Genomic DNA, 23,888 nt, shown 5'->3' with positions numbered 1-23,888 from the left:
TTGTGTGAAGGATTCTCCATCTACAACACAAAATCCATGCCAAGCTGTTCAACAATTCTGCTTTTTTCAGAAGAGGGCAGCACACTGATACACCAAATGGAATTTAATTTCCCCCTGCTGGACCCTCAAGCACACAAGTTCCTCAGAGGAGTTCAGTGCACTCCTTGCTCACGAGTGCCCCACACCCAGCCCAGGGCTGGCTCATGTCCCCAGACGTGTCCCCAGGACACCAGGGACACTTCACCTCGTGCCATCAGCTACTTGGTCACAGAACTGAGCTGGCCCAGAACTTTCCCTGGAACAAGAGGAGGACTTGGCAGCATTAGGTTTGCTGCTGGATTTGATCTTAAATGTCTTTTCCAGCCGTAACAGCTCCATGATTATCAGATCAGCATCAAAGGAGGAATCCCTGTATTTGTTTTCCTGCTGAACAGATCTTGTCAGGCCAAACACAGCTGGGTCACATCTCACTGCTGGAGAGCACTTTCTTCTCTTCCTGCTTCTGCAGGGGGTAGGAATCTGTAAGCTCTTTGCTTTCCTGAATCTCCACTTTGTTCCTCTTGGCCATGATCCTGTTGATTTCCATGAAGGTTTTATTCTTGGTCTCAGGAACGATAAAGAAGATATAAAGCATGGTGGTGACGCAGATGGCACAGAAGATGAGGAAGCTGTAGGGCCCCAGCCCAGCCTGGGGCAGTGACAGGAGAGAGCAGGGGTCAGGACAACATTCCAGCTGGGATTTACCTGCTCTGGACCTGCTGCACCCTGCACTGGCCATGGAAGAAGCAGCCTCAGTGAGGTGCACATATTTTAAGCTGAACCACTCAAAGCTGGGGTGGTTTCAGATTCTGTCTTCTCAAACCACCACGGGTCTATTGGAAACTTACTGGGAAACTGAACTCAGCAGCTGCCTTTGCACAGGTTAAAGGCAGGGGCTGCAGCAGTTTATGGGTCACTGCTGCTGGGAGCAGTTTGAACAGGGCACCCACATTTCAGAAGCTCAAATTGTCCCCCCCAGGCACATCCTGCAGTGGAGGATGGGGAATTTGCCATCTTTTCCAAGCTCCTGAGCTCAGGATGAGTCCTGGCAATCAAACTGCTTTCTTTCAAAGCCTGTGCAGCAGCCAGGTGTGATGGGAAAGTGCTGAGGAGCATCAGGCTCTTGCCCTTAAGACAATCCCACACACAGGTTTTGAGAGCCAGCAAGTGCATTGACAGCTCCTCAAAGCCTCTCTGTAAGAGCAGGATGAGCAGCTGATTTCCAGCCCAAGCCTTGCCCTGTGCTGGGGTTCTCACCTCCATGTAGAGGAACACCAGCCCCACGGTGAAGTTGCTCAGCCAGTGCACAGAGCCCCCCACCATGAACGCCGCGGGTCGGGACGACTGCAGGAACATCTCCGTGATCATCACAGCGGGAATGGGACCTGCAGGGCAGCCACAGCTGAGGAAATCCCAAAGGCAACCCCCTCACCCTGAATCCCCAGTTACACTGCTCATCTCAGTGCTTTCTAACCCAGTAAATCAAACAAGGATTAAATCTAAAGATAAAAACCGGGGCAGGTCAATGACTTGCACAGGGCATGGCCACACAGAGGTGAAATCCAACCTCCCTGGAGGAGCCCCACAAAGGTTTTGGTTGGAAACTGAGCACAACACCTGGCTTCACCAGCTTGTGGGGGAGACTGGGCGGGCTGTGGGCACTCACTGGGTCCGATGGCATGTCCAATGATGTAGGCAATGACACAGACTATGCTGAGGTAGGACATCCAGGAGACAGTGGTCTGTGAGGATTGGATCACAGGTTAGATGTGGCTCCTGTCTGAACATCCCCAGCACACTGAAGGCACTGTTCCCAGTAAGATCTGGAGGCATTTAAAGGCTGTGTCACCCTTCAGTGCCAGACATGGCCATAATTAGACACAGAAACCCCAGCTTGGGTATGATCCCTGCTGGGGGATGCAGCAGGAGCTGTGAACATGCAGTGACATCCTGGGAGGAGCATCCAGGCAAGCAGGATCACAGCTTTTCCTGGCTTTCTTTAAGGTGGATATGCAAGTACAGAGACCTTTCATGCTGTCCCTTCCTCCCCAGGGTGTAGAAGCATCCTCAAAATATTCCAGTGGCCTGTTCCCTGTAAAGTCCAGAAATCTTGGGTGGGACCACCCGAGCCTTTCACACGTACCTGGAGGTTGAGGGCCAGAGTTAAGATTGCACAGGAGGCAGAGCACAGCACAAAGCCAGCCAGGAGAAGGATCCTCCTCCCCAGGGATTCCACAATGAAAACCTGGGAGAGACAGGAGAGGGGACAGGGGGAGGCACCAGGGGCTCAGCAATTGCTGCAGATGTTTTTGTCCAAGGGACACCACAGGGTATCTGTCATGGGAAGCATCTCCCATTGCAAATAAGGCTCTAGGGGAAGGGTTTTGGGGTGAGATGATCTTTAAGGCCCCTTCCAACCCAAACCATTCTGTGCCTGTAGGAGTCCATGAGCACAACCTAATTTCAACAGGGGGAGGCAAGTCAGAACTGAGAGCCCCAGCACAAACTTACAGCAAGCAAAGTCATGACGACGTTGATGGCGCCGATGGACACGGTGACGTACTGGATGCTGCTGCTGGGCACTCCTGCTGACTCAAAGATCCTGTCTGCGTAGTAGAACACCTGCAGCAGAACCACAGCTGTGTTCAGAGGCAGAACATGGGAATCAATCCCCCTTTTGAAATCCTGGCACTGGTGCACACAAGCCTGAGGACAGAATTTGTCCATTTCTGGTGTTTGGATCTGTGCACAAGCACTTTAAAAAGATTCCTGTTACTGACAGGGCAGCTGACCCTGTACCTCATCCATGGGTTTGCTGCTGGCCAGGGCTGGCCCACCCCAGGGTGACACTGGCTGTGTCCTGGGCAAAGGGGCACCCCTGGGTTTCTCTCCTGTGCCAGCGCTGTCCCCATCACCCCCTCTGAAGCTCCAGCCCTCGTTTGCACCCCCAGCCTGCCCCACTCACAGCATTGACCCCCGAGAGCTGCTGGCCTGCCATCATGACGATGATGGAGATGAGCTGCCACCTCAGGCCCCTGAAGGTGAACAGGCTGAGCACAGAGAACTGCCCTTCCTCCTTCTCTGACTGGTCCTCCTGGTACATCTCCTGTATCTCATCATCCACGTCCTCCCGGCCCCTGAGCCTCTGCAGAGCTGGTGGGGAGCACGGGGAGCTGTGAGCCCAGGGCAGCTGTGAGCCCAGGGGAGTTGTTGTGAGCCCAGGGGAGTTGAGTTGTGAGCCCAGGGGAGCTGAGTTGTGAGCCCAGGGGAACTGTGAGCCCCAGGGGAGTTGTTGTGAGCCCAGGGGAGTTGTTGTGAGCCCAGGGCAGCTGTGAGCCCAGGGGAGTTGTTGTGAGCCCAGGGGAGTTGTTGTGAGCCCAGGGGAGTTGAGTTGTGAGTCCAGGGGAGTTGTGAGCCCAGGGGAGTTGTTGTGAGCCCAGGGGAGTTGTTGTGAGCCCAGGGGAGTTGAGTTGTGAGCCCAGGGGAGTTGTTGTGAGCCCCAGGGGAGTTGTTGTGAGCCCCAGGGGAGTTGTTGTGAGCCCCAGGGGAGTTGTGAGCCCAGGGGAGCTGTGAGCCCAGGGGAGCTGTGAGCCCAGGGGAGTTGTTGTGAGCCCCAGGGGAGTTGTTGTGAGCCCAGGGGAGTTGTTGTGAGCCCAGGGGAGCTGAGCTGTGAGCCCCAGGGGAGTTGTTGTGAGCCCAGGGGAGTTGTTGTGAGCCCAGGGGAGCTGAGCTGTGAGCCCCAGGGGAGTTGTTGTGAGCCCAGGGGAGTTGTTGTGAGCCCAGGGGAGCTGAGCTGTGAGCCCCAGGGGAGTTGTGAGCCCAGGGGAGTTGTTGTGAGTCCCAGGGGAGTTGTTGTGAGCCCAGGGGAGTTGAGTTGTGAGTCCAGGGGAGCTGAGTTGTGAGCCCAGGGGAACTGTGAGCCCCAGGGGAGTTGTTGTGAGCCCAGGGGAGTTGTGAGCCCAGGGGAGTTGTTGTGAGCCCCAGGGGAGTTGTGAGCCCAGGGGAGTTGTTGTGAGCCCCAGGGGAGTTGTGAGCCCAGGTTTACAGAGAGCTGTCCTGTTTCAGAGCAAGGCACAGCAGGCTGTGACCCTGGGAATCCCCACATGAGCAGCATTCCGAGAATTCCCCCCACCAGCAGCACATCAGTGCAGAGTTTCCCCTCTCCTGTGTCCCACAGGCAGGTCCATCCCAGCCCAGCTCCCTGCCAGGGCAGGATGGTTCTGTACCTCTCCGTGCCTGCTTTTCGTTGCCCTTTTGGAGGAGCAGGTACCTGGGGCTCTCGGGGAAGAAGGGCAGCGTCAGGAGCTGCAGCAGGGACGGGATCCCAGTGAGCCCCAGCAGCACAGGCCACCCTGCAGCAAGGCAAGATGTGAGCTGAGAGAAATCCTCCCCCTGTGGAGCCCACGGACAGGGCCTGAGCCAGAGCTTTACCTTCAGCATTCCCAAGGATGCTGTTGAGACCGAGGATCTGAGCTGCAAGGATGCCAATGGTGATGAAGAGCTGTGGCACCACCCCAATTGCTCCTCTCAGGTTTTTGGGGGCCATTTCTCCAAGGAACATGGGAACCACATTGGAAGCCAGGCCTAGAAGTTAAGAGAACGGTGTTGGACATGCAGCTCCAGCTGCAGCAAGCTGCTGATTTCCCATGGGGAGCAAAAGAGATTCCCAATAAACCACAGGATGCGCAGAAACTTCACCCTCAAACCCTTCTGCTTTGAGTGTCTGGATTATCAGCTGCTGGGCAGCAAAGCATTTTTGGAGTCTGACAGGATTAGCAGGAGCCTCCTTGCCTACAGAGCCAGCAGATGATTTGGGGGTGTCTTGGTTTGAGTGCTCAGTGTTCATCCTCCTAAAAGCAGCTTTCTCCCAGCAGGCTCTGCCAGGAACAGCACAAGACACACAAAAATCCTGCTGCTTCAGGCTTGGAAACAAACTCCAAGGATGAGAGAGGAACTTTTTCTTCCTCTAAAACGAGAAGAGAAATCAGTCTCCAGACACACTGATGTGAAAGTGGAAGGAAGTGACTCTGTGTTAGCTTTTAAAAATTCCCTGCTCAGTAAGACTGTGCTGAGAGCTTTGCTGGGCTGAGATGTGTTGCAGGTGCCTTGCTGGAATAGGTATTTATGCTCTAATCAGGACACCAGGGACACAGGTTATTTTTAGGAACGTTCTAGGGCTGCCCACAGTGACCCCAGTGAGCTGCCAGCTCCTGTGCTTACGCTGCAAATTCTGGCAGCTCCAAACTCCTGGAATCAAATGTCCACAGGCAACTCTGACATTTCTAGAGGCCCTCGGCTTCAGGAGCCGGGTGTTACAAAGGTGATCAGGCTGATATTTGAAAGCTAAAAAGCCTAAAAGCTACAGAAACAAATTCCACCAGTGCCAGAGGGTGACACTGGGATCCTCCCAGATCCTCTCCAGGCACAACACCCACAGTTCAGGCCAGGTCAGCCTGAGAAGGACAAGCCAGGGCAGCCAGGCTGGATTTGGTTTTTGGTTATAAATAACTGGAAAGAGGGATCACATTTAACAAGACCCTTAGCATTTATCCCAAGCTCCAGTGCTGAGAGCAGCTGCCAGGCTGAAGGGAATCAAAAGCCAAAATAAAACCATTGGACTAACAATAAAAAAAAAAAAAAAAAAGAAAAGAAAAAGGAAAACAAGAACCTGGCTTGGGAAAGCAGCTTGATCTGTACATGCAGCAATTGGTGAGCTAAGGCAGGAAATTTGTCTCTGCAAGCTATCCCAGCTCATTAACAAACCAGGGAGTGTGCCAGTCTCACCAGCCCAAAGCCAATTAATTGAGCCTAAATGATCTCAGGACCTTTCTAGACCTGGCTGTGCTCGGGGTCCCCAGCATGGTTCTGCTTGTCCCCTGCTCCTGCAGCTCCAATAAAGCCACTCACACCAGGAGCACACAGATATCCTTGGCTTCCCTCTGTCCCTGCAGGAAAGCCAGTGGCTCTGAGCCCTCTGCTCTCCCTTTTAACATTTCTCCTGCAGGAAGAGCACTCAGTTCCAGGGCTGCACTATTGGGTCTGGCAAGGCTTTTGATGGATTATTCTGGTTATGTTGAAAAGGAAAGAAGTAGACTATCTGTTTTGAGTTGTCTGGGAAAGCAGATTATCCTCAGCAGGTTTGCTGGTGGTGGGAGCTGCAGTGCCCAGCAGATGTTTATTGCTGCATTTACAGACACACATCTCCTCCCTGCAGTTTAAATTCCAGTCCCAGGGCCATTATCTCCCAAAGATCTTTAGTACTTCTGCACCGGGCTAAAGCACAGCCTTGTCATGCAGGTTCTAAAGTGTGTGCTACCTGTGAAAGCATCTGTTGGGAGAATAAAACACCTTTCCACAGCCAAAGAAATATTTATTGCTCTCCCTTTACCATCCACTTACCAGCAAATATTCCCATGACAACACGGGAAAGGATGATTACTTCGAAGGTTTTTGCCAGCTCTGAGGTTCCCATAAGGATTGCAGCAGCGATGGAAAAGAGGTTATTTATCAGCAAAGTGCCCTTTCTGCAGAGTAACAGGAAAAGAGATGGATTCAGTTGGGCATTTCTGAGTTGCAGAGATCCCCTCTGTTTCACGCTGTCCAAAACTCACACCATGCCAAACCCTGAGCAAGGAGGAAATGGCAATTCCCACATTTTTCCTGCAGGCAATGAAGGTTTCAGAAAGAAGTGAAGCTTCTCAGGAAACCTGAGCAGCAGAAGCTGGGCCTGATCTGAGATGCCAGGGCTTCCTTTCCTCACTGCCCTGCCTGGCTCAGGGCCCACAGCCCGGCCTTGGCCACACCAGAACCACATCAATTCCTTCAATTTACGGAGCCAACAGCCATGGCTGAGCCCAGCAGCTCTCCCTCATCCCCCTGCTTTCCCCTCAGGGTGTGTGTGGGAATTTCAGGCTGCTGAAGGGCTGGGCAAGGCTGAATCACCAGGAGATGACTTTTATCTTCTCCCAGAGGGAGGGCAGGACCTCAGCTCCAGCTCTCACTTTACCGGCCGCAGTTGTTGACCATGGGCCACACCAAGAGTGAGCCAAAGAGGCCACCCAGAGGGAACATGGACACCGTGAGGGACCAGAGCAGCGTCTGGAAGCCGCTGTCCATGGGCGCTCCTGTCCTGTCCAGGTAGGTCCTGTTGTAAAAGTCTTGCATGTACTGCAGGGAAACACAGAGCACATTTGACACAGTGAGCACAATTCCCATGCTGTAAAGGTTAGATAACAACAAATGCCATAAAGCTCTGCCCTAAAACAACTGTCCTGATAAAAACCCGGAATGGGCGAGCTGGGGAATGAGTGCAAGAGAGGGATGGAGCAGCCTGGGCTGGAAAACTCTTCCTCCAGGTTATGCTGCCCTTTAGGAGGTGCCTGGTGGCCAGAGGGGGAGGCACCCAGAGCTCAGCTGTCCCAGGTGTTGAAGCAAGGTTTTGGCACTCTGAAGATATCGGAATGTCATGGGAAGATAATAAACCCCCTCTCTGTTAGTATAATAATGAGCCCTGCAATTAGCCAATAGCACCTGGCTGTGATGGAAGCAGATGGGAGTAACACAGTGAGCCTAGGTTATAAAATGTCAGATTCTCCAGCAATAAACACCATTTCTTCACCATCCATCACATTGGTGTCTTGTGGGTGAATGGTCCGAGTGGCCTGGGTGTGGCCACCGTGCTGGCTCCTGAACCTGGGGGTTTGCCTTGCTATAAAGCACAACAGCCAGGCACAGAGGGGACAAGCCTGTCCCCACAGACACCACAAAGGCCAGGGAACTCCTGGGGTGTTTCACCTGCCCCTCTCCCAGCCAGCCTCACCCACCGGGGCAGGAGAGTTGATCACAGACACGTTGTAGCCGTACTGGAAGGAAGATCCAAAGGCAGAAACCAGAGCTGCCAGGGCCAGGAGAAGTGTCATTTTCTGCAGGGGGAGAGACAAAAAAACCATGAGCACCACCTTGGAAATGGGTCTGGCTTTTAGGCATTAAGAACTTTAAGTAAAAACAAAGGAAGTCTCGCTTTCTGTGTTTTTCCTTTCGTTTTGCTGCCCAATGGGCTGTTTCCATTACAACTCATTTTGTTCTGCTTGATATGCCCACGGTCATTAGAGCAATTTACTCTGCTTTGCTGGTAGGAACCAATCATTTGGATGATTAATTTTTTTTCAAGTTACCATTCTTAAAACACCACCCTGCAGGGAAAAAGGTTGTACACAATTATTCTTCCCCAATGTGCAAATTGGACAGTGGAATAACACAGGATACTGGCAAGGGAAAGCTTTAAAAAGATGGGATTTTTGCATCAAGTGGCAAAATCCCTTTCCTGGTTGTTTTTTCTTCCTCTGTATTTTGGGACAGAGCTATTTATGGATCTGATTGCCCCTGAAGCCAATTAGAACTTATTCAAGCAGCCCACGGAGGGCTTGGCTGAGGGGCTACAGGAGCTGCACTTTGCACTGGAACAGAGGAGGGGAATTGTGGGGTCAGCACCCTGTTGTGGGCACACATTCCCCATCGTCACAAAAATCCAAAAAATCTCGCTTTTCACAACAGTTTAGCTGCCATGCAGCCCCCAGGCTGTGTTGACAGAGCTGGGTTGGGATTTTTTTTGGCTGGGTTTTTATTCACTAATGCATCTCACTGCTGCTACATAAATAAAGTCATTTTTCATTTTCATCTCGTTTGCTGCCACCATCACCAGCCTTAATGGGCATAAAGTCTGCGAGGTTTTCTGTCCCAGCACTCAGCTCAGGTCCCACATGAGGGCTCTGGCATCTCCCTAATTGAACATTTGTCCAAATAACCACTGGAGCTTCTTTCTGTTCCTCAGAATCTCTGGCAGCTCAGCTCCAGGGATCTGCAGAGTTTAAGGTGTTACAGGAGATCAAAATTCAAGTTGATCTCAGCCTAAGGATCAGGAGGAGACTGAGGCTCTCAGGTCTGGTGTTTTTTGGGAGGAGACTGCTGCCATTCTCTCATTGGTGATGAAAAGCATCTGCCTTGCTCTCATAAACCAAATTCCAGGAGTTTAGAAGAGCCACTGGTGTTAATTATTGACATCCAGCGCTCTCAGGAAAACCGCTGGCATTCCCCAGCAGTGCCTGGTGCAAGGTTCCCCAAACACTGCCATGAGAGGAGCCCCATCCAGCCTAACACCGATGGGAAAGTGGGAGAGAAAACACAGGGAGAGTCACACAGAAAGGGAAAGTCACACAGGAGGGAAAGTCACACAGGAGGGAAAGTCACACAGGAGGGAAAGTCACTCAGAAGGGGAGAGTCACACAGGAGGGAAAGTCACACAGGAGGGAAAGTCACTCAGAAGGGGAAAGTCACACAGAGTTAAGGGCTGGGAGAGCTGCAGACAACCACGGGACTCAGCACAACGCTGTGCCACAGACAGACACAAACTGGGCTCAGGAATAGAAACATCTCAGCCCAAAAGATCTCAACTCTTCCTCCCTTTTACAGTACCCACAGACCCCCAGGGTTTACTCTGGATCCCCTGGGAGCCTCAAGCTGGAGGCAGGCACCCAAAACACTCACCCCCTTGGCACCTTCACTGCCCTCGGAGCTCTCCTGCTTCCCTCCTTTCAGCTTCATGTTGGTGTGTGAATCACAGATGCTGAGAGCAGCTTCTTCCAGCCCAGGCAGCCACGGGGGATGGAAATGTCCTGCAGAGAAAAAACCTTCTGAGTTCCAAACGCATCCATCCAGCCCCGGGCTCTGTCAGCGCTGTGGCCGATCATCCCCATCCTCTGCCTGGCTCTCCCGTGGCTCCCATTCAGTTTTCTTCCAGCTCTTGCCAGTGGCAGATGTTCTCTTAGCAGACCCTCAAGCAGAGGTGCTCCCCAGCGAGGAGGGGCAGACCTTTCAGCAAAGCTGCTGAAATGAGCCAGTTCCCCCCGGTATCTGCATGGGCAAGGAGAGAGCCAGGAGCTGCAGCTGGGGCTGCTACAGCTGGAGGTGTTGCCCAGCAACTGCAGCATCAGGGAACACGGGGAGCATCCCTGGCAACAGAGAGGGTGTTTGCCCTGAGCCCCAAGCAGCCCCTGCAGCCACAAACCGCACAGATCCACCCTGGGCCAAAAACCCACTCCTCGTGCTCCTACCTGGCAGCTGCCTCAGGCACTCCTGCGGTCCTCAGAGCTTCTCCTCCTCCCAGAGCCGGGGCTGTGTCTCCCCCAGAGCAGCCGGGTTCCCTCTCCTCTCCATGCGAGGAGCACACACGTGCTGCTGGCTCTTTTAACCTCCTCTGTTATGGGACTGCTTCAAGAGCCCAGGTTAATCATCCACTACAACTGTGGATGAGTTTATCAGAGAAATGCAAAGTTCACAGGCATCCCCAGCAGCCAGAGAAACCAGAAGAAACCTCCTGTTTTATTGGTCTGTTTTCATCAGCCAGCCCAGGAAAAAAGGCATCTGTTGAGCAACACCTCTTCCCCACGTGTCCTGCACACGTTCCCTGGCTGGCTGCAGCATCGCCTCCTCCACGTGGAAGCTGCATGCCCCAAAGCAGGAAGAAGAGCAGAGCCCTGCTGCTCTCAGGGTGGTGGAATTTAGTCCCCAGACTCCTTGGGATTTCTCTTTTATTGCATTTATTTTCTGTGAACAGCCTGAAGGACGCTTGATGGGCGGCCACAGCCCGAGCACCCTCAGCAGCTTGTGTTGTCCTCACCTTCACAGATCTTAAGCCAAGAGGGAAAATTCTGCCCCACAGTTGGGGAAACTGCAAAGAGGACAAATTTCCATCATGGAATTCCAGTCCTTTAAAGGCAGTATCACCCTCTGGGAGCTCTTAGCAGAATGACAGCTGCCCTGTCACTCACAAAATACAGGGAAGGAAAATTCTCTATCGTGGTCTTCAAACCCTGTTCCTGAACTCCTGCATTTTGGGAAGGAATTGCACATTCAGGCAAGGCTAATTCAATATTCTGGGCCCCTAAGCCACTGTGGGACTTTAGGTGAAACAAGGATTTAAGAAATAAATGATCTGCCTGAAAATAAATCATACACAGCCCCTGCTTTAGCAGCTGTACAAATGGCATGCAGTCAGACAGGAGAGTGTGATAGTGTGATCCCAGCAATGGGAAAGGGCTGGATCCAGAGCAGGGAACAGTGTGACAGTGTGATCCCAGCAATGGGAAAGGGCTGGATCCAGAGCAGGGAACAGTGTGACAGTGTGATCCCAGCACTGGGAAAGGGCTGGATCCAGAGCAGGGAACAGTGTGACAGTGTGATCCCTGCAATGGGAAAGGGCTGGATCCAGAGCAGGGAACAGTGTGACAGTGTGATCCCAACAATGGGAAAGGGCTGGATCCAGAGCAGGGAACACTGTGACAGTGTGATCCCAGCACTGGGAAAGGGCTGGAGATCCACAGGGACTGTGCAGGGAACAGTTCTGATCCCAACAGTGGGAAAGGGCTGGATCCAGAGCAGGGAACAGTGTGACAGTCTGATCCCTGCAATGGGAAAGGGCTGGATCCAGAGCAGGGAACAGTGTGACAGTGTGATCCCAACAATGGGAAAGGGCTGGATCCACAGGGACTGTGCAGGGAACATTTCTGATCCCAGCACTGGGAAAGGGCTGGATCCACAGGGACTCTGCAGGGAACAGCAGCAGAGCTCTGGAACCAAGAACCAGATGAGATCCTGGTTTTGCTGCACAAATGCAAAGCTGGGCACCGTCCTGGTAAAGAAAAAGAACTTTATTTTGTAAAAGTCGGAGAAAATACTTTAAAAACAAGCAAGTGAGGAGCTTTGAATGAGGCAAAACATTATCTCCAAATGGCACACAAAGCCCCAGCCCCTGGCCAGGGTGACCCAGCGCTCCCAAGGCACAGAAAGCAGCGGAGCTCAGAGCCCTGTGCTGGCAGGGCTGTCCCTGCTGGGGACACATCCCCGTGTCCCTGAGCACCGAGGAGCCTGCAGGGCTCCCATTCCCTCGGGAGAACCCCCAGGTGCCACCACAAAGCCCACGGTGACCCCCTGGACACCAAGGAGAAGGGTGAACACCCAGGGGCACCTTCCATCACCAGCACCAAACAATCCCTGCTGTCCTGGGGGGGTGAGGAGCAGGAGCCAGCCCAGGACAGTCCTTGCAGCAGCTCCTGGAGCTTTCCTGCCCCTCGGCCTTTGTTCACCTCAGAACTCCCCAGGCACAGCCTCGCCAGGCACAAAAACAAGACCCCAAGGAGTTTTTAATGTTTGCAGTGCAGGGCGAGGGAAGGAGGGGAGCTGAGCTGGAGCTGGGCTGAGCAGAGGGTCCCAGAGCATCCCAGCACTGATGCTGAGGAGTGTGAGGAGTGTGAGGAGTGTGAGGAGCAGGATCTGTCCAGGCTCAGCTCTCCAGAGCCGCTTTCCCCGGGCTGCAGCTCCCTCTGTGGGACTGTGGCACCATCCCTCACCTGCAGCAAGCCTGCAGCTGGAAATGCATCCCTGGCACGTCCCTCCAAAAGCATTTCTCAGAGCTCTGCAATGGAAAAAGGCAATCTGAGAACATGGAGTCTGGTTTGATTACTTTTGGTGGTGTTTTTTTTCTGCTGTTTTGTTTTCCCTTAGGCCAAGTTGGTGACAATTTTACTTTCTCTCTTCAGGACTGGCTCCAAAAAAACTGAACACAGCATGATACTGAGTCTCATAAAATTAAAAAAATATCTATCCTACCTTTGTGCAAGGAGTTTAACACAGCTCCTCTTTCCAAGCCTTGTGGGATTCACAAGAGGCTGAGCTACCAAGGTTGTTATTTAGCTTTCAGAAGTTTTTAAAAGCCTTTTGAAAGGAGGAAAAATCCTCTTGAAGTCATCTCTGGCACAGATAAGATGCTTCCATCTACCTTTCAAAGGCTCTGGGGAGGCTGAAGAGCAGAGCCATTCGGCAGCCCCATGAAATGGGCTCAGAGCTCCTGAGGACTCCCCGTGTTTACACAGCCTGTGCACATTTGGGGTTAAATATACCAATAGAATTATAAAGTGAATGCCAAGGCTTCAGGAGAGAACAGGACTCATCTCTGCCCACAGCCCCCGAGGACTCTGCGCCATGGAATGGTGCTGCCTGCTGCAAACACGACTGCAAGGAGCCAAAAAAGCATCTTTGGAACAGCTGGGGGCTCAGAGCAGCTGCCCTCCCTCCCCAGACAGCTCACGAGGCTCCTGTTCCCCTTGCAAAAACCTCTTCTACAAATTAAAAATGGCAACTGATGACAAATTAAAAGTCCTTTGTTTTTCTGGGCTGTGTGGTGTGGGAGAAGGAGAAACAGGTGCATGGGGAGAGGTTTGCTCAGAGCCCTGCCATTCCCAGCAGCCTGGGAACCTCCAGGATCCTGATCCAGAGAGGGACCCTGCCTGCTGCCCCAGCCCTGGGACTGAGCAGGACCTGCAGGGGACCACAGCAGCGTCCTTTCCTAGAGGCTTTAGTGCTCTGCCTGAAGAGACAGCTCATCCCAGCTCATCCCAACATCATCCAGGAACATCCCAGCTCATCTCAGCACATCCCAGCTCATCCCAGCTCATCCCAGCTCATCCCAGCACATCCCAGCTCATCCCAGCACATCCCAGCTCATCCCAGCACATCCCAGCTCCAGGCACATCCCAGCACATCCCAGCTCATCCCAGCACATCCCAGCCCATCCCAGCCCATCCCAGCACACCCCAGCTCATCCCAGCTCATCCCAGCACATCCCAGCTCATCCCAGCTCATCCCAGCACATCCCAGCTCCAGGCACATCCCAGCACATCCCAGCACATCCCAGCTCATCCCAGCTCATCCCAGCACATCCCAGCTCATCCCAGCACATCCCAGCTCCAGGCACATCCCAGCACATCCCAGCTCATCCCAACATCATCCCAGCACATCCCAGCACACCCCAGCTCATCCCAGCACATCCCAGCACATCCCAGCTCATCCCAACATCATCCAGGAACATCCCAGCACATCCCAACATCATCCCAGCTCATCCCAGCACATCCCAGCTCATCCCAGCATCATCCCAGCATCATCCCAGCACATCCCAGCTCATCCCAGCTCATCCCAGCACATCCCAGCTCCAGGCACATCCCAGCCCATCCCAGCCCATCCCAGCACATCCCAACATCATCCCAGCACATCCCAGCACATCCCAACATCATCCCAGCACATCCCAGCACATCCCAACATCATCCCAGCTCATCCCAGCACATCCCAGCACAGCTGCTCTGGGTTTCCCCTCCTTCAGCTGCTCTCTGGCACACAGAGCTGTGTTGCTGCTCCACAGACACAAACCCACAGCCCCACGGGCTCTGCCCTGGATGAACTTTGACACCCCCAGAAATTCTGCAGCTCAGGAGCTCAAGCTGCAGGAAACGAGGTGCTCACACAACCAGACCAGTGCAGGGACATCAGTGCCCGTTCTTGCACTTGAAATGAGGAGATTCTGGCCAAGTTTTGCTCCCAGACACTTTCTAGGCAAGCTTGGGTGATTCTCTTCAGGGCAGCAGGGGCTGCATCCCCTTGTGGGCAAAACCTGGGGCAGCAAACATCTGATCTGTGCAGTGACCAGATGTGTGTGCACGTGGCATTTCACTCTGAAAAGAGCCTCCAATTCCTCCCCAGTTCTGCCTGCTGTCCTGCTCCTGTGGCCAGCCAGCCCTGCAGCCCAGTTCCTCCTTTCACAGGCTCCAGGAACAGCTCAGGGGGAGGGAGCAGAGCAGTTCTAGAAATGGTTTGGGGCTGCAGAGTCAGACAGGGAACCCCAGAGCAGCAGCAGCAGAACCCCCCTGGCACTGCTCCCACCCCTCGCTCTGAGCACAGGGCAGGAGCAAAGGCTGGAGTTTTACCAAGAGAGGAATCAGCAGCAGCCGGGGCAGCTCAGGTGCTGGAGAGCAGCGGCTTCGTCTGCTCGGGGCCGGGCACGTCCTTGTCCTTGTCCTTGTGGGGCTGCCAGGAGCCGTGGGACCCCCGGGCAGGCCAGGCCAGCTGGTGACAGTGGCCGCAGCCCAGGAGGGCGAGCAGCCGGGCACGGACCGCCCGTGTGCACAGCACGAACAGGATGCAGTTGGCTCCTCCTTGGAACGTGTTCCCGATCCCCTGCAAGGCAGGCGAGGAATCAGCGGGGCTGCTCCCACAGACACCCCCAGAGAAGGGCACACACCGAGTCACAGAGCTGCTGGACTGAGGCACCGGCTGGGAGAACAAGGAATTCAGAAAAATGAGTTTTTTCCCCCCAAAAGCACCCAGGGAGCTGCTGCTGGCGCTGGTGTGGGCAGGACAGGCTGAGCCCTGCTGGGGTCTGACACCCAGAGCTCCCCTCGGAGCTGTTTTCCCTGGAGCAGCGGGGCCCGTCCATCCCTGCCACTGCAGCTTTCCTCTGCAGCCACTAGATGCTGCTGGAACTGCTCCTGCTGCACTGCTGGCACTGCTGCATTTCTGTCATTGCTGCACTTCTGGCACTGCTGCATTTCTATCATTGCTGCACTCCTGGCACTGCTGTCCCTGCTGCACCTCTGGCACTGCTGCACTTCTGGCACTGCTGTCACTGCTGTCACCTCTGGCACCTCTGTCATTGCTGTCACTGCTGCACTTCTGTCACTGCTGCACTTCTGTCCCTGCTGCACTGCTGCACTGCTGTCACCTCTGGCACTGCTGTCACCTCTGGCACCTCTGTCATTGCTGTCACTGCTGCATTTCTGTCCCTGCTGTCCCAGGCAGGGCTGTCCCTGCTGTCCCTGCTGTCCCTGCTGTCCCTGCTGTCGCAGGCAGGGCTGTCCCTGCTGTCCCTGCTGTCCCTGCTGTCGCAGGCAGGGCTGTCCCTCGGGCCGCAGGGGCTCCATCGTGCCCATCCCATCGTGCCCATCCCATCGTGCCCATCCCATCGTGCCCATCCCGCTCCGGGCAGCCCCGAGCGCTCCCCAGACTCACGTGCAGGACAACCAGGAGCGAGTTCTGCACGGCGGGGGAGCCGCAGAGGGTCAGGATGAAGCGCACGGTGCTCCAGATGCGGAGGAAGATGAAGATGACGGGGATGAGGATCAGCTTCGTGTCGGCGATGCTGGCGCGGGGCCGCAGGGCCGGGGTCCCCGGGAGGATCGGGCGGTACTCGGAGAGCGCAGCGCGCTGCTCGGGGGGATGGACAGGGCTCAGGGCCGGCCCCGGGGGCTCTCCCGCAGCGAGAGGAGCCCCTGGGACCCGGGGGGACAGAGGAGAGCCCCTGGGACCCGGGGGGGACAGAGGAGAGCCCCTGGGACCCGAGGGGACAGAGGAGAGCCCCTGGGACCCGGGGGGACAGAGGAGAGCCTCTGGGACCCGGGGGGACAGAGGAGAGCCCCTGGGACCCGGGGGGACAGAGGAGAGCCCCTGGGACCCGGGGGGACAGAGGAGAGCCCCTGGGACCCGGGGGGACAGAGGAGAGCCCCTGGGACCCGGGGGGACAGAGGAGAGCCACCACCGGTCACCTCCGCCTCTGCAGAGCCCAGCGCTGCTGCGGGGACAGGCGGGCACAGCGCGGGGGGCTCCGGGGGCTGCGGAACCTCAGAGACAGAACCGAGACACCCCACAGCTCTGGCCGTGTCCCCAGAGCCGGCAGGGACAGCGACACGGGCAGGGACAGAGGCACAGACACAGGCACAGGCAGGCCAGGTCAGGTTTGCAGAGCTCACGCTGCAATCTCTGCCCATGGCTGGGACAGCGTGTCCTGCACGCCTGGTGATGCTGACAGGCACCAGCAAACCGTCCCCAGCTCCCTTCCCTTCCCTTCCCTTCCCTTCCCTTCCCTTCCCTTCCCTTCCCTTCCCTTCCCTTCCCTTCCCTTCCCGCTGGAAAGTGCCTTGTTATCCCAAATCATCTGCAGGACCTTGCCCTGGGCAGGGCTGTGTTTATCCCCACCACCGCCACAGCTGCAGCACCAGCAGAGGCAGAAAGTTCCAGAAGGAAATAACCCACACGTGGGGCTCCTTTCCCTGAGACAGCTCAGAGAGAAGAGGAATCTCTGCATGCAGCTCCTCCTGCCACTCTCATCTGGACTTGTCTGCTATGCCAGTGCTGTCCAAATGGATTCTGAGTGTTCACAAGGAACAGCAACCACTGAAGCTCTGAATCCCAGACCCCTGCTAGGACAGGGAATCTCCTGTGTGGTGCCCAAAGCCATCCCGTGCCTGGATTCCCAAATGGAGCTTTGAGCTGCCAGGACAGAGTAACATCCATAAACACAAACTGGCATTGGAGACACTGAAAGGAATGAGGCTGGAGAATTCCAATCTTGGTACAAGTGGAACTGCAGAAAACTGATTAAAGCTGAATCTGTCCTTCACATTCCGTTTCAATTCTGACTGTAGCATTTCCCTCATGAACATCCCACAAGCCCTGCTCCTTTTCAAAGGGCTTTTACATTCTGCTTGTGCTAAATCCCTGTGTGATGGTGCTGCTGGATCAGGGCTCTGCCTCTCCCAGGGCTGGGACATTTCGGAGTCATGGAGCACCCCCTGCCCGTGCAGCTGCTGAGCAATGAGAAATGCAGAGCTCAGGGGATGGAACCAGGCAGCAAATACTCACTGCTCTGTTAATGTGCTTCCTGATGAGGATGTAGAGCACGGGAAGGGTCACATAGGCCAGCATCTCCCACACCTTCCCCGTCAGCAGCATCCACAGGAGCCGATCCTCAGCGTCCAGGTCCACCCAGCACCAGCCCACAGAAACGTTGGAGGCGTCGTAGCCGATCTTCTTCAGAGCCACAGCGGCCACCGTGATGGCCAGGGGGACACCCCAGCTGGGGGGACACAGAGAATGAGGTTAAGCCAAGAACATCCTCAGCTCAGGAGATGGGTGGCAGAGCCAGGGGATCTCCCCAGCCAGGAATCCAGCGTTTATCCTGGAGCAGCAGCACTGCTGAACCGGCTGAGGGGAAGTGACCAAAAGGCACTGAATGACCCAGGACTGCAAATCCACCTCCCAGGGATCCACTGTGGGAATGTGGAGCCCAGCCCTGAGGGCAGAGGTCAGGAACGTGCTGCACTCTGAGCTGGCCTGTGCTGCCCTGAGAATCAGCCCTTTCCATATGGTTTTCATCATTTCTAACCATTTTCCCAGGAGTAACTATAAACACAGGGGTTTATCCATTCCATTAAAGATATGCCTTGTGATGAACATCCCTCACAGCCAGTGTGGTTGGGAAGGTGGTGACCTGACTATCCAATCCCTGGTGCTGGTCAGAAACCTATAAATACTGAAAGGACAAATAAACTCTTCTTCTTTCACCACACCTCGAGCTGGGTGTGTGTGAATCATTTCGTGTCCAGCAGTGACAGGGCTGCACAGCTCAGGGTGCAGCCAGGGCAGCAGGACCCAGCCCAGCTCCTGCCCTTCTCCCATTCCCTCCTGGACACCGGCAGGTTGAGGATTTGACAAGGCCAGGGCATTGTAAAATGTGATTTTCCTGCAGGACCCAGCCAGCTGATGCTGAGCTTTCAGAGCACAAGCAGCCAAGTCCCACCTCCTGATTCCAAAGTGAAACTCGGCACACAAAGAAATCCACAACTTCATTCTATCCGTGCCTTGTTTGTTTGTTTGCTTTACTTTGCTTTTAAGTGGAGGTGTAGTCAATATTTTGGGAGCAAAAATATAATTTCTGAAGGACAAAGAGCCAGGGAAAAGTGCTGGTAGTACCAGCAAAAAGCTGAGAAAGAAAAGAGGAGCCACATTCACACAACTTGGACCTGTGGCTTTGGCTTCTCACTTGACAGCAGAGGCAAATACAGGGGAGCATTTAGAAGCAAAATAACTGTGGTGACACACGGAATTAAATCACTCAGCTGCTTGGGCTGCCCACAAGAAACCATGAGGAAGAAGAGAAAAATGCCAGCAGCCCAAACAGAAATGACAGCAGCAGAGTGCCCTGCATGCAGCTGAATGTGTCACCTGCCCTCCCACAGCCACCCCAGGGACAGGGACAGGGGCTCACAGCACAACCCTCCTGCCCTCCCCAGCACACAGAAAACAAATCCATGAGTGTCCTGCTCTCAAACAGCCTTCACTGACAGCCTGGAGCAGCTGCAGGAGCATGGAAAGGATCTTGCCCCCAGAATTCAGAGACACCAGACTAGGTAGGCAGAACTTTATCTGAAACTCCATAGCCCAATCAGAGACAATCCCATGATACTGGATTTCAAAAATACCCCATTACCTACTCTGATATAATGTCTGGATTCACCTACTAACAAAAGAAACAAAAATAAATACAGGGCTGTAAAAAACTTGAGAGTCAACTCTTCAGAGTTGAGAACATTTTGTTTCAGGGCTCAGCTCAGAACAAGCAGTGCTAATCCAAGGCAGTGGTGTTATTTAAGGACAGCTGTGCTGCAGGAAGCCCTCCCCACTCTGTTATCAGAGCAGACTTCTAAAAACATCCCAAACGTCACCACCACCAAGAAAGTTTCCACACAATCCAGGAGTCACTTTGGTAAACCTGGTGAATTCTCAGAAAGAGCTGCAAATGCAAAGATTCCACTCTCAGCACCCCTGGGAGAGCTGAGCACTAAGGGAAAGCATTCAAGAGAAATTCACTTCCTTAGAAAAACCATTTTAAGGCACAAAGGCACCAAAAAAAAGGAAGTGAATTAAGAAACTAATTTGCCTAAATAATGATCTCATCAGCGAGCTGCAAGAGAATTAAGATAAAGGCAGGTCAAATGGCTGTGTGTGGATGTCAGACAGGACAGTGTGAGTACAGACACAGCAGGAAATAACCCACCACTAAGAAAGGGACTTAAAAACCTTCAGGAGATAACTGGTGAAAGGGAGAGCTTGGAAGAGAAGTGCAGCATTAATGGGAAGTGAATTAGCACTGGAATAGCGTTCTGGGATCAGATGGATATTTACCACCAACACCAAGCAAAGGGATTACCAACAAAGTGAAATTAGGAAGGACCTAGGAAGGAATCAGACATTTCTGTGAATTTCAGCTCCATCTCAGCAGGCTGGAAAGGAGAACTGAGACTGGTGCTTTGGTTCTTCAGAGCTCCTAAGCCACAGACTCAGGGGGGCTGCCAAGTGCCAGTGCTGAACCAGGAGAGAGGAGGAACTGAAGATCAGGACTCAGCACCCCAGGTGAGTGTCAGGACTGCAATAAAAAAGGATCCAGGATAACAGAGAAGCAGAAATATTCCTCTGAGCCCCAAAGAACCCTCGTGTCAGCTGGGCCTCTCCAAAGCACACCTGGATGCAAACAGTGAGAGAAGAGGATTCCTGCTTCCTGTAAAAAGGCTGGAAATCCAGTCTGTAAGACAGACACAACAGTACTCATTCCTCCAATACAGCTCCTGGTCGTCTGTGAATAAAAAATCATCCAACCCAGCAGATCTTTGTGCAGTCAAACCAAAACAAAGCAGGGTGAGGACCTTCAGCTCCAGCAGCGTTCAGCTTGACCTGCCCTGGTTTTCTGGGGTCAGAGCTCTGGATAAACACATTTTGATTTCTGCTGCACAGCTGCTGATCCCCCTGGGGGCTCTCACAAGGAGGGGATTTGCTGTCACCTGCCTGCACAGGTTGGACAAGGAGCCTGCAGCCAGCAGGGCTGCACACAGCTCCTTCTGGGGACAGCAATTTCTGCTCTGTAAGGACAGGAAAATTGGGCTCCTGGATATCCCAGGCAGCTCCAGGAAGGAGCAGTGAGCACACAGTGTAACCAGAACTCCAAATCTGGCCAGCTTCAATTGATTGAACCCATGATTGAATTGAATTGATTGATTGAACTGATTGAACATGGCTGAACCCAGCTCAACCATGCAGGAGGCAGCCCATGAAGCAGTGAGGTGAACAGAGCAGCAGTGCATGAAAGGACCCAGGCACTCCATGGACATGAATATTTATGCATGGTTATAAATGTATATATATATATACATTTATATATAAAATATCATGTATAACATATATTTTAATATATAAGCATGCCTATGTTATAGATTTTTTTTAAAAATAAAGTATATTTATGGTTATAATATCTGCACAGCCTAATCATGAAATGAAAACCCTTCAAATGTCAGCAATTGGTACCAAAAGCCAAGCAGGAAACAATCCCAAGGTGGGTTCTGCCTGTCTGCTCCATTCCTCACCCCGAGTTTGGACCAGCTCCTCTCACAACAAAGGGGATGTTTCCCCCCACCGACACCTGAGCCTTGGAAATTCAGAAGCAGAGAGGCAGCTGCTCCTTTGCACCCTGGATGCCACAATTCACGAGTTCCAGCTGGCCAAGAGTTTCCAGAGCTGCTGGAGGCTTCTTTTCAAAGCTCCTCTGAGCTCAACAAGTTTAACACCAAAGCAGAGGCTGCAGCTCTCCAGCCTGGAACTGGTGGATGTGTTACCACAGGAATCCCTGGCACAAACCCGTCTGACGGGTTTCATCCACTGGGACACCCTGATTTCCCTCAGGAAAATTCTGGATACCGACTCCCAACGTGTATTTAGTCAGCTCCATCTCCAGGCATTATGTCCAGAGATTAATTTCTCAGGTAACTCCAGAAGTGCAGGGAAGGAAAGCAGGATGATGTGTCACGAGGGGATGGGCAGAGAACACGTCCTCACTTGTTTTCTCTGCCTTTTCAGACAGATCATAAAGCAGAAGCAGCTTTAAACTGGCCCTGCACAGAACAGGAGGCATTTACAAAGCAGAATCTGCTCACAGGTCCTCTACAGCCTTTAAAAAGAGCAAATGGTGCTGATGAATACCAAGGACTGAAGATGGGATTTCGTTTTTATTGTAAAGAACCGAAAATAAACCAAACAAATTGAGCCAGAAGCAGCTCAGTTTGAGCATCTCTCCCTCTGTGCCAAGGGCTGGAGCAATCTCCCAGGATTTTTACAGTTTTTAGAGGGAGCACAGATCGCAGCCAGAGCTGTTTCAGTGGCTCTGTTTCTCTCCTCTCCTGGTAGCTGACAAGGCTGAGGAGCACTAAACCAGCAGGAGAAACTGAAGTACAGGAAAAGCCACACAAGCAATTAGCAGCTGGGAAAATTACAAATAGGCCAGATTTGCCTGAGTGCTTTGATGTGCCTGGTGGAACCAGAATGGCCACGAAGGAGTCAGGCTGGGTTTTTATATCCATTAAGCAACATGTTCTTTACCAGCACCCTGTCCTCACCACAGCTCTGAGTACAACTCTATTTACTTGAGATGAAATAACAGAAATACTCCTCCAGTGCATCTTCCCTCAGCAATTCCAGCAGGTAGGGCAGGAACTGAAGTTCTCAAAGTGTCTCTGGCCCATCCTCACCTGGACTCAGCTCTACTGCAATCATCTGCCAAGCGATGCTGTTTGAAACTAAAAGGTAACAAATATTGGACTAAGAAAGCAAAGAAAATTCTCTACTTGTCCTGAGGGCTTTTTTTCCCCTCTTTTAAACCAGATCACTCCTCTTATAATTTATTGCAAAAGCTTGGCAACACGGGGCACTAAAGGATCACGGTTTGCTCGGCGTGGACGCAGCACATGATTCCACAAGCTCCAATTGCATAATGAAAGCTTTTACTAAACATGATGTGGAAAATCAGTGCCCTAAATAGCAGAAACAGACATAAAGCTACTCTGTGGTCTGGTTTGTCTTGCTTTCAATCAAACACACCAAAACAACCTTCAGAGCGCTTCTCCAGCAGTTCCATCACTCGTGGACAGCGCTCTCCTGTGTGGAATTCCAGGAAGCTGCCTGGGCAGAGGGGCAGCACCCAGGGACCAGGCTGGCAGGGGAAGCTGGGGACCCGTGGGGACAGATCCCAAACTCTTGGGCAGCAGCAGGCAGGTGCCACAGACACAAGGTTTGTTATTCTAGAGCATCAGAGCAGACTGGAGGAAAAGCAGAAGCCAGGATTTCCAGTCATTAGAATTTGCCAGAGATTTTTCTAAGCGACCTTGAACAAGAAACCTTTAACTTTTCCACATCTCCAACTCTTCACTCGGGAAGGGAATGGGGGAACAAGCAGGGTCATTAAAAGACAGCAAAATACCATTTACAAGGGATTAGAGGGGAAGGAGGAGGAAAGCACAGAGACTCGAGCGAGGCTCCACGGGGAGGGCTGGGGGTGCCCGGGGTCCTGGCAGCTCACAGCACCCACCTCACGGCGTGGAAGCACCAGAGCAAAGCCTCGCCCGCGGGCGAGCCCCTGACGATGCTCAGGTACAGGTAGAGGGCGATGGCCATGGTCCAGAAGAAGGAGCTGGTGTTGGCGAAGGTGGACAGGGCGCCCTGCAGGACGCAGTCCCACGAGGTGCGCTCGAAGTCCCGCAGCACCCCGTAGAAATAGGACAGGGCCGAGAGCAGGTCAGCCAGGGACAGCTGCAGCAGCAGCTGCCGGGGACGCGTCCGCAGCTCCGGCCAGCGAGCCTGGGAGCAGAGCAGCAGCACAGACCCCGCGCAGGACAGACAGCAGGACACCAGCACCGCCCCCCGCTCCGCCAGCCGCAAGCGAGTGGGGGGCAGAGGGGACGGCATGGCCGGGGACAGCGGGGGAAGAGAGGGGACAGGGGGACAGGGGGACAGAGGGACAGGGGGACAGGGGGACAGAGGGGAAGAGAGGGGACAGGGGGACAGCGGGGGAAGAGAAGGGACAGGGGGGACAGAGTGGACAGGGGAGAGAGGGGACAGAGGGGAAGAGAGGGGACAGGGGGGACAGGGGGGACAGAGCGGACAGAGGGACAGGGGGACAGGGGGACAGAGGGGACAGGGGGGACAGCGGGACAGAGGGTCAGAGGGGACAGGGGGGACAGGGGGGACAGCGGGACAGAGGGGGAGAGGGGACAGGGGGAACAGGGGGGACAGGGGGACAGAGGGGACAGCGGGGACAGGGGGACAGAGGGGACAGCGGGGACAGGGGGACAGAGGGGACAGCGGAGACA

The 23,888-nt window shown here is 53.8% G+C and overlaps 2 protein-coding genes across 3 annotated transcripts; both read right to left on the bottom strand.

Moving 5' to 3' along the window:
- Positions 1–88: 88 nt before the first annotated feature.
- On the bottom strand, positions 89–10,452 carry LOC131587496 (solute carrier family 2, facilitated glucose transporter member 5-like). Of its 2 annotated transcripts, XM_058855432.1 has the most exons (13): positions 10,149–10,452; positions 9,583–9,710; positions 7,863–7,961; positions 7,046–7,206; positions 6,439–6,563; positions 4,471–4,623; positions 4,266–4,391; positions 3,005–3,192; positions 2,551–2,661; positions 2,183–2,284; positions 1,706–1,781; positions 1,297–1,424; positions 89–688 (listed from the first exon to the last, which is right to left on the bottom strand). In XM_058855432.1, the coding sequence occupies exons 2-13, from the start codon at positions 9,637–9,639 to the stop codon at positions 461–463; spliced, it is 1,554 nt and encodes a 517-aa protein (XP_058711415.1). In that variant the 5' UTR covers positions 9,640–9,710; positions 10,149–10,452; the 3' UTR covers positions 89–460. The 2 variants fall into 2 exon arrangements, with proteins under 2 accessions (XP_058711415.1, XP_058711416.1); XM_058855433.1 differs by lacking the exons at positions 7,046–7,206; positions 7,863–7,961; positions 9,583–9,710; positions 10,149–10,452 and adding an exon at positions 6,651–6,999.
- Positions 10,453–11,729: 1,277 nt separating this feature from the next.
- GPR157 (G protein-coupled receptor 157) lies at positions 11,730–23,530 on the bottom strand. Its single transcript, XM_058855434.1, has 5 exons — positions 23,108–23,530; positions 17,560–17,773; positions 15,931–16,125; positions 14,850–15,099; positions 11,730–12,508 (listed from the first exon to the last, which is right to left on the bottom strand). Exons 1-4 carry the CDS (start codon positions 23,482–23,484, stop codon positions 14,881–14,883), a joined length of 1,005 nt encoding a protein of 334 aa, XP_058711417.1. The 5' UTR covers positions 23,485–23,530; the 3' UTR covers positions 11,730–12,508; positions 14,850–14,880.
- Positions 23,531–23,888: the final 358 nt, after the last annotated feature.

Source organism: Poecile atricapillus, chromosome 22, assembly GCF_030490865.1.
Source record: "Poecile atricapillus isolate bPoeAtr1 chromosome 22, bPoeAtr1.hap1, whole genome shotgun sequence".
NCBI classification, from domain to species: domain Eukaryota; kingdom Metazoa; phylum Chordata; class Aves; order Passeriformes; family Paridae; genus Poecile; species Poecile atricapillus.
The sequence above is the reverse complement of the archived record's forward strand: the minus strand, read 5'-3'. Positions and strand labels throughout refer to the sequence as shown.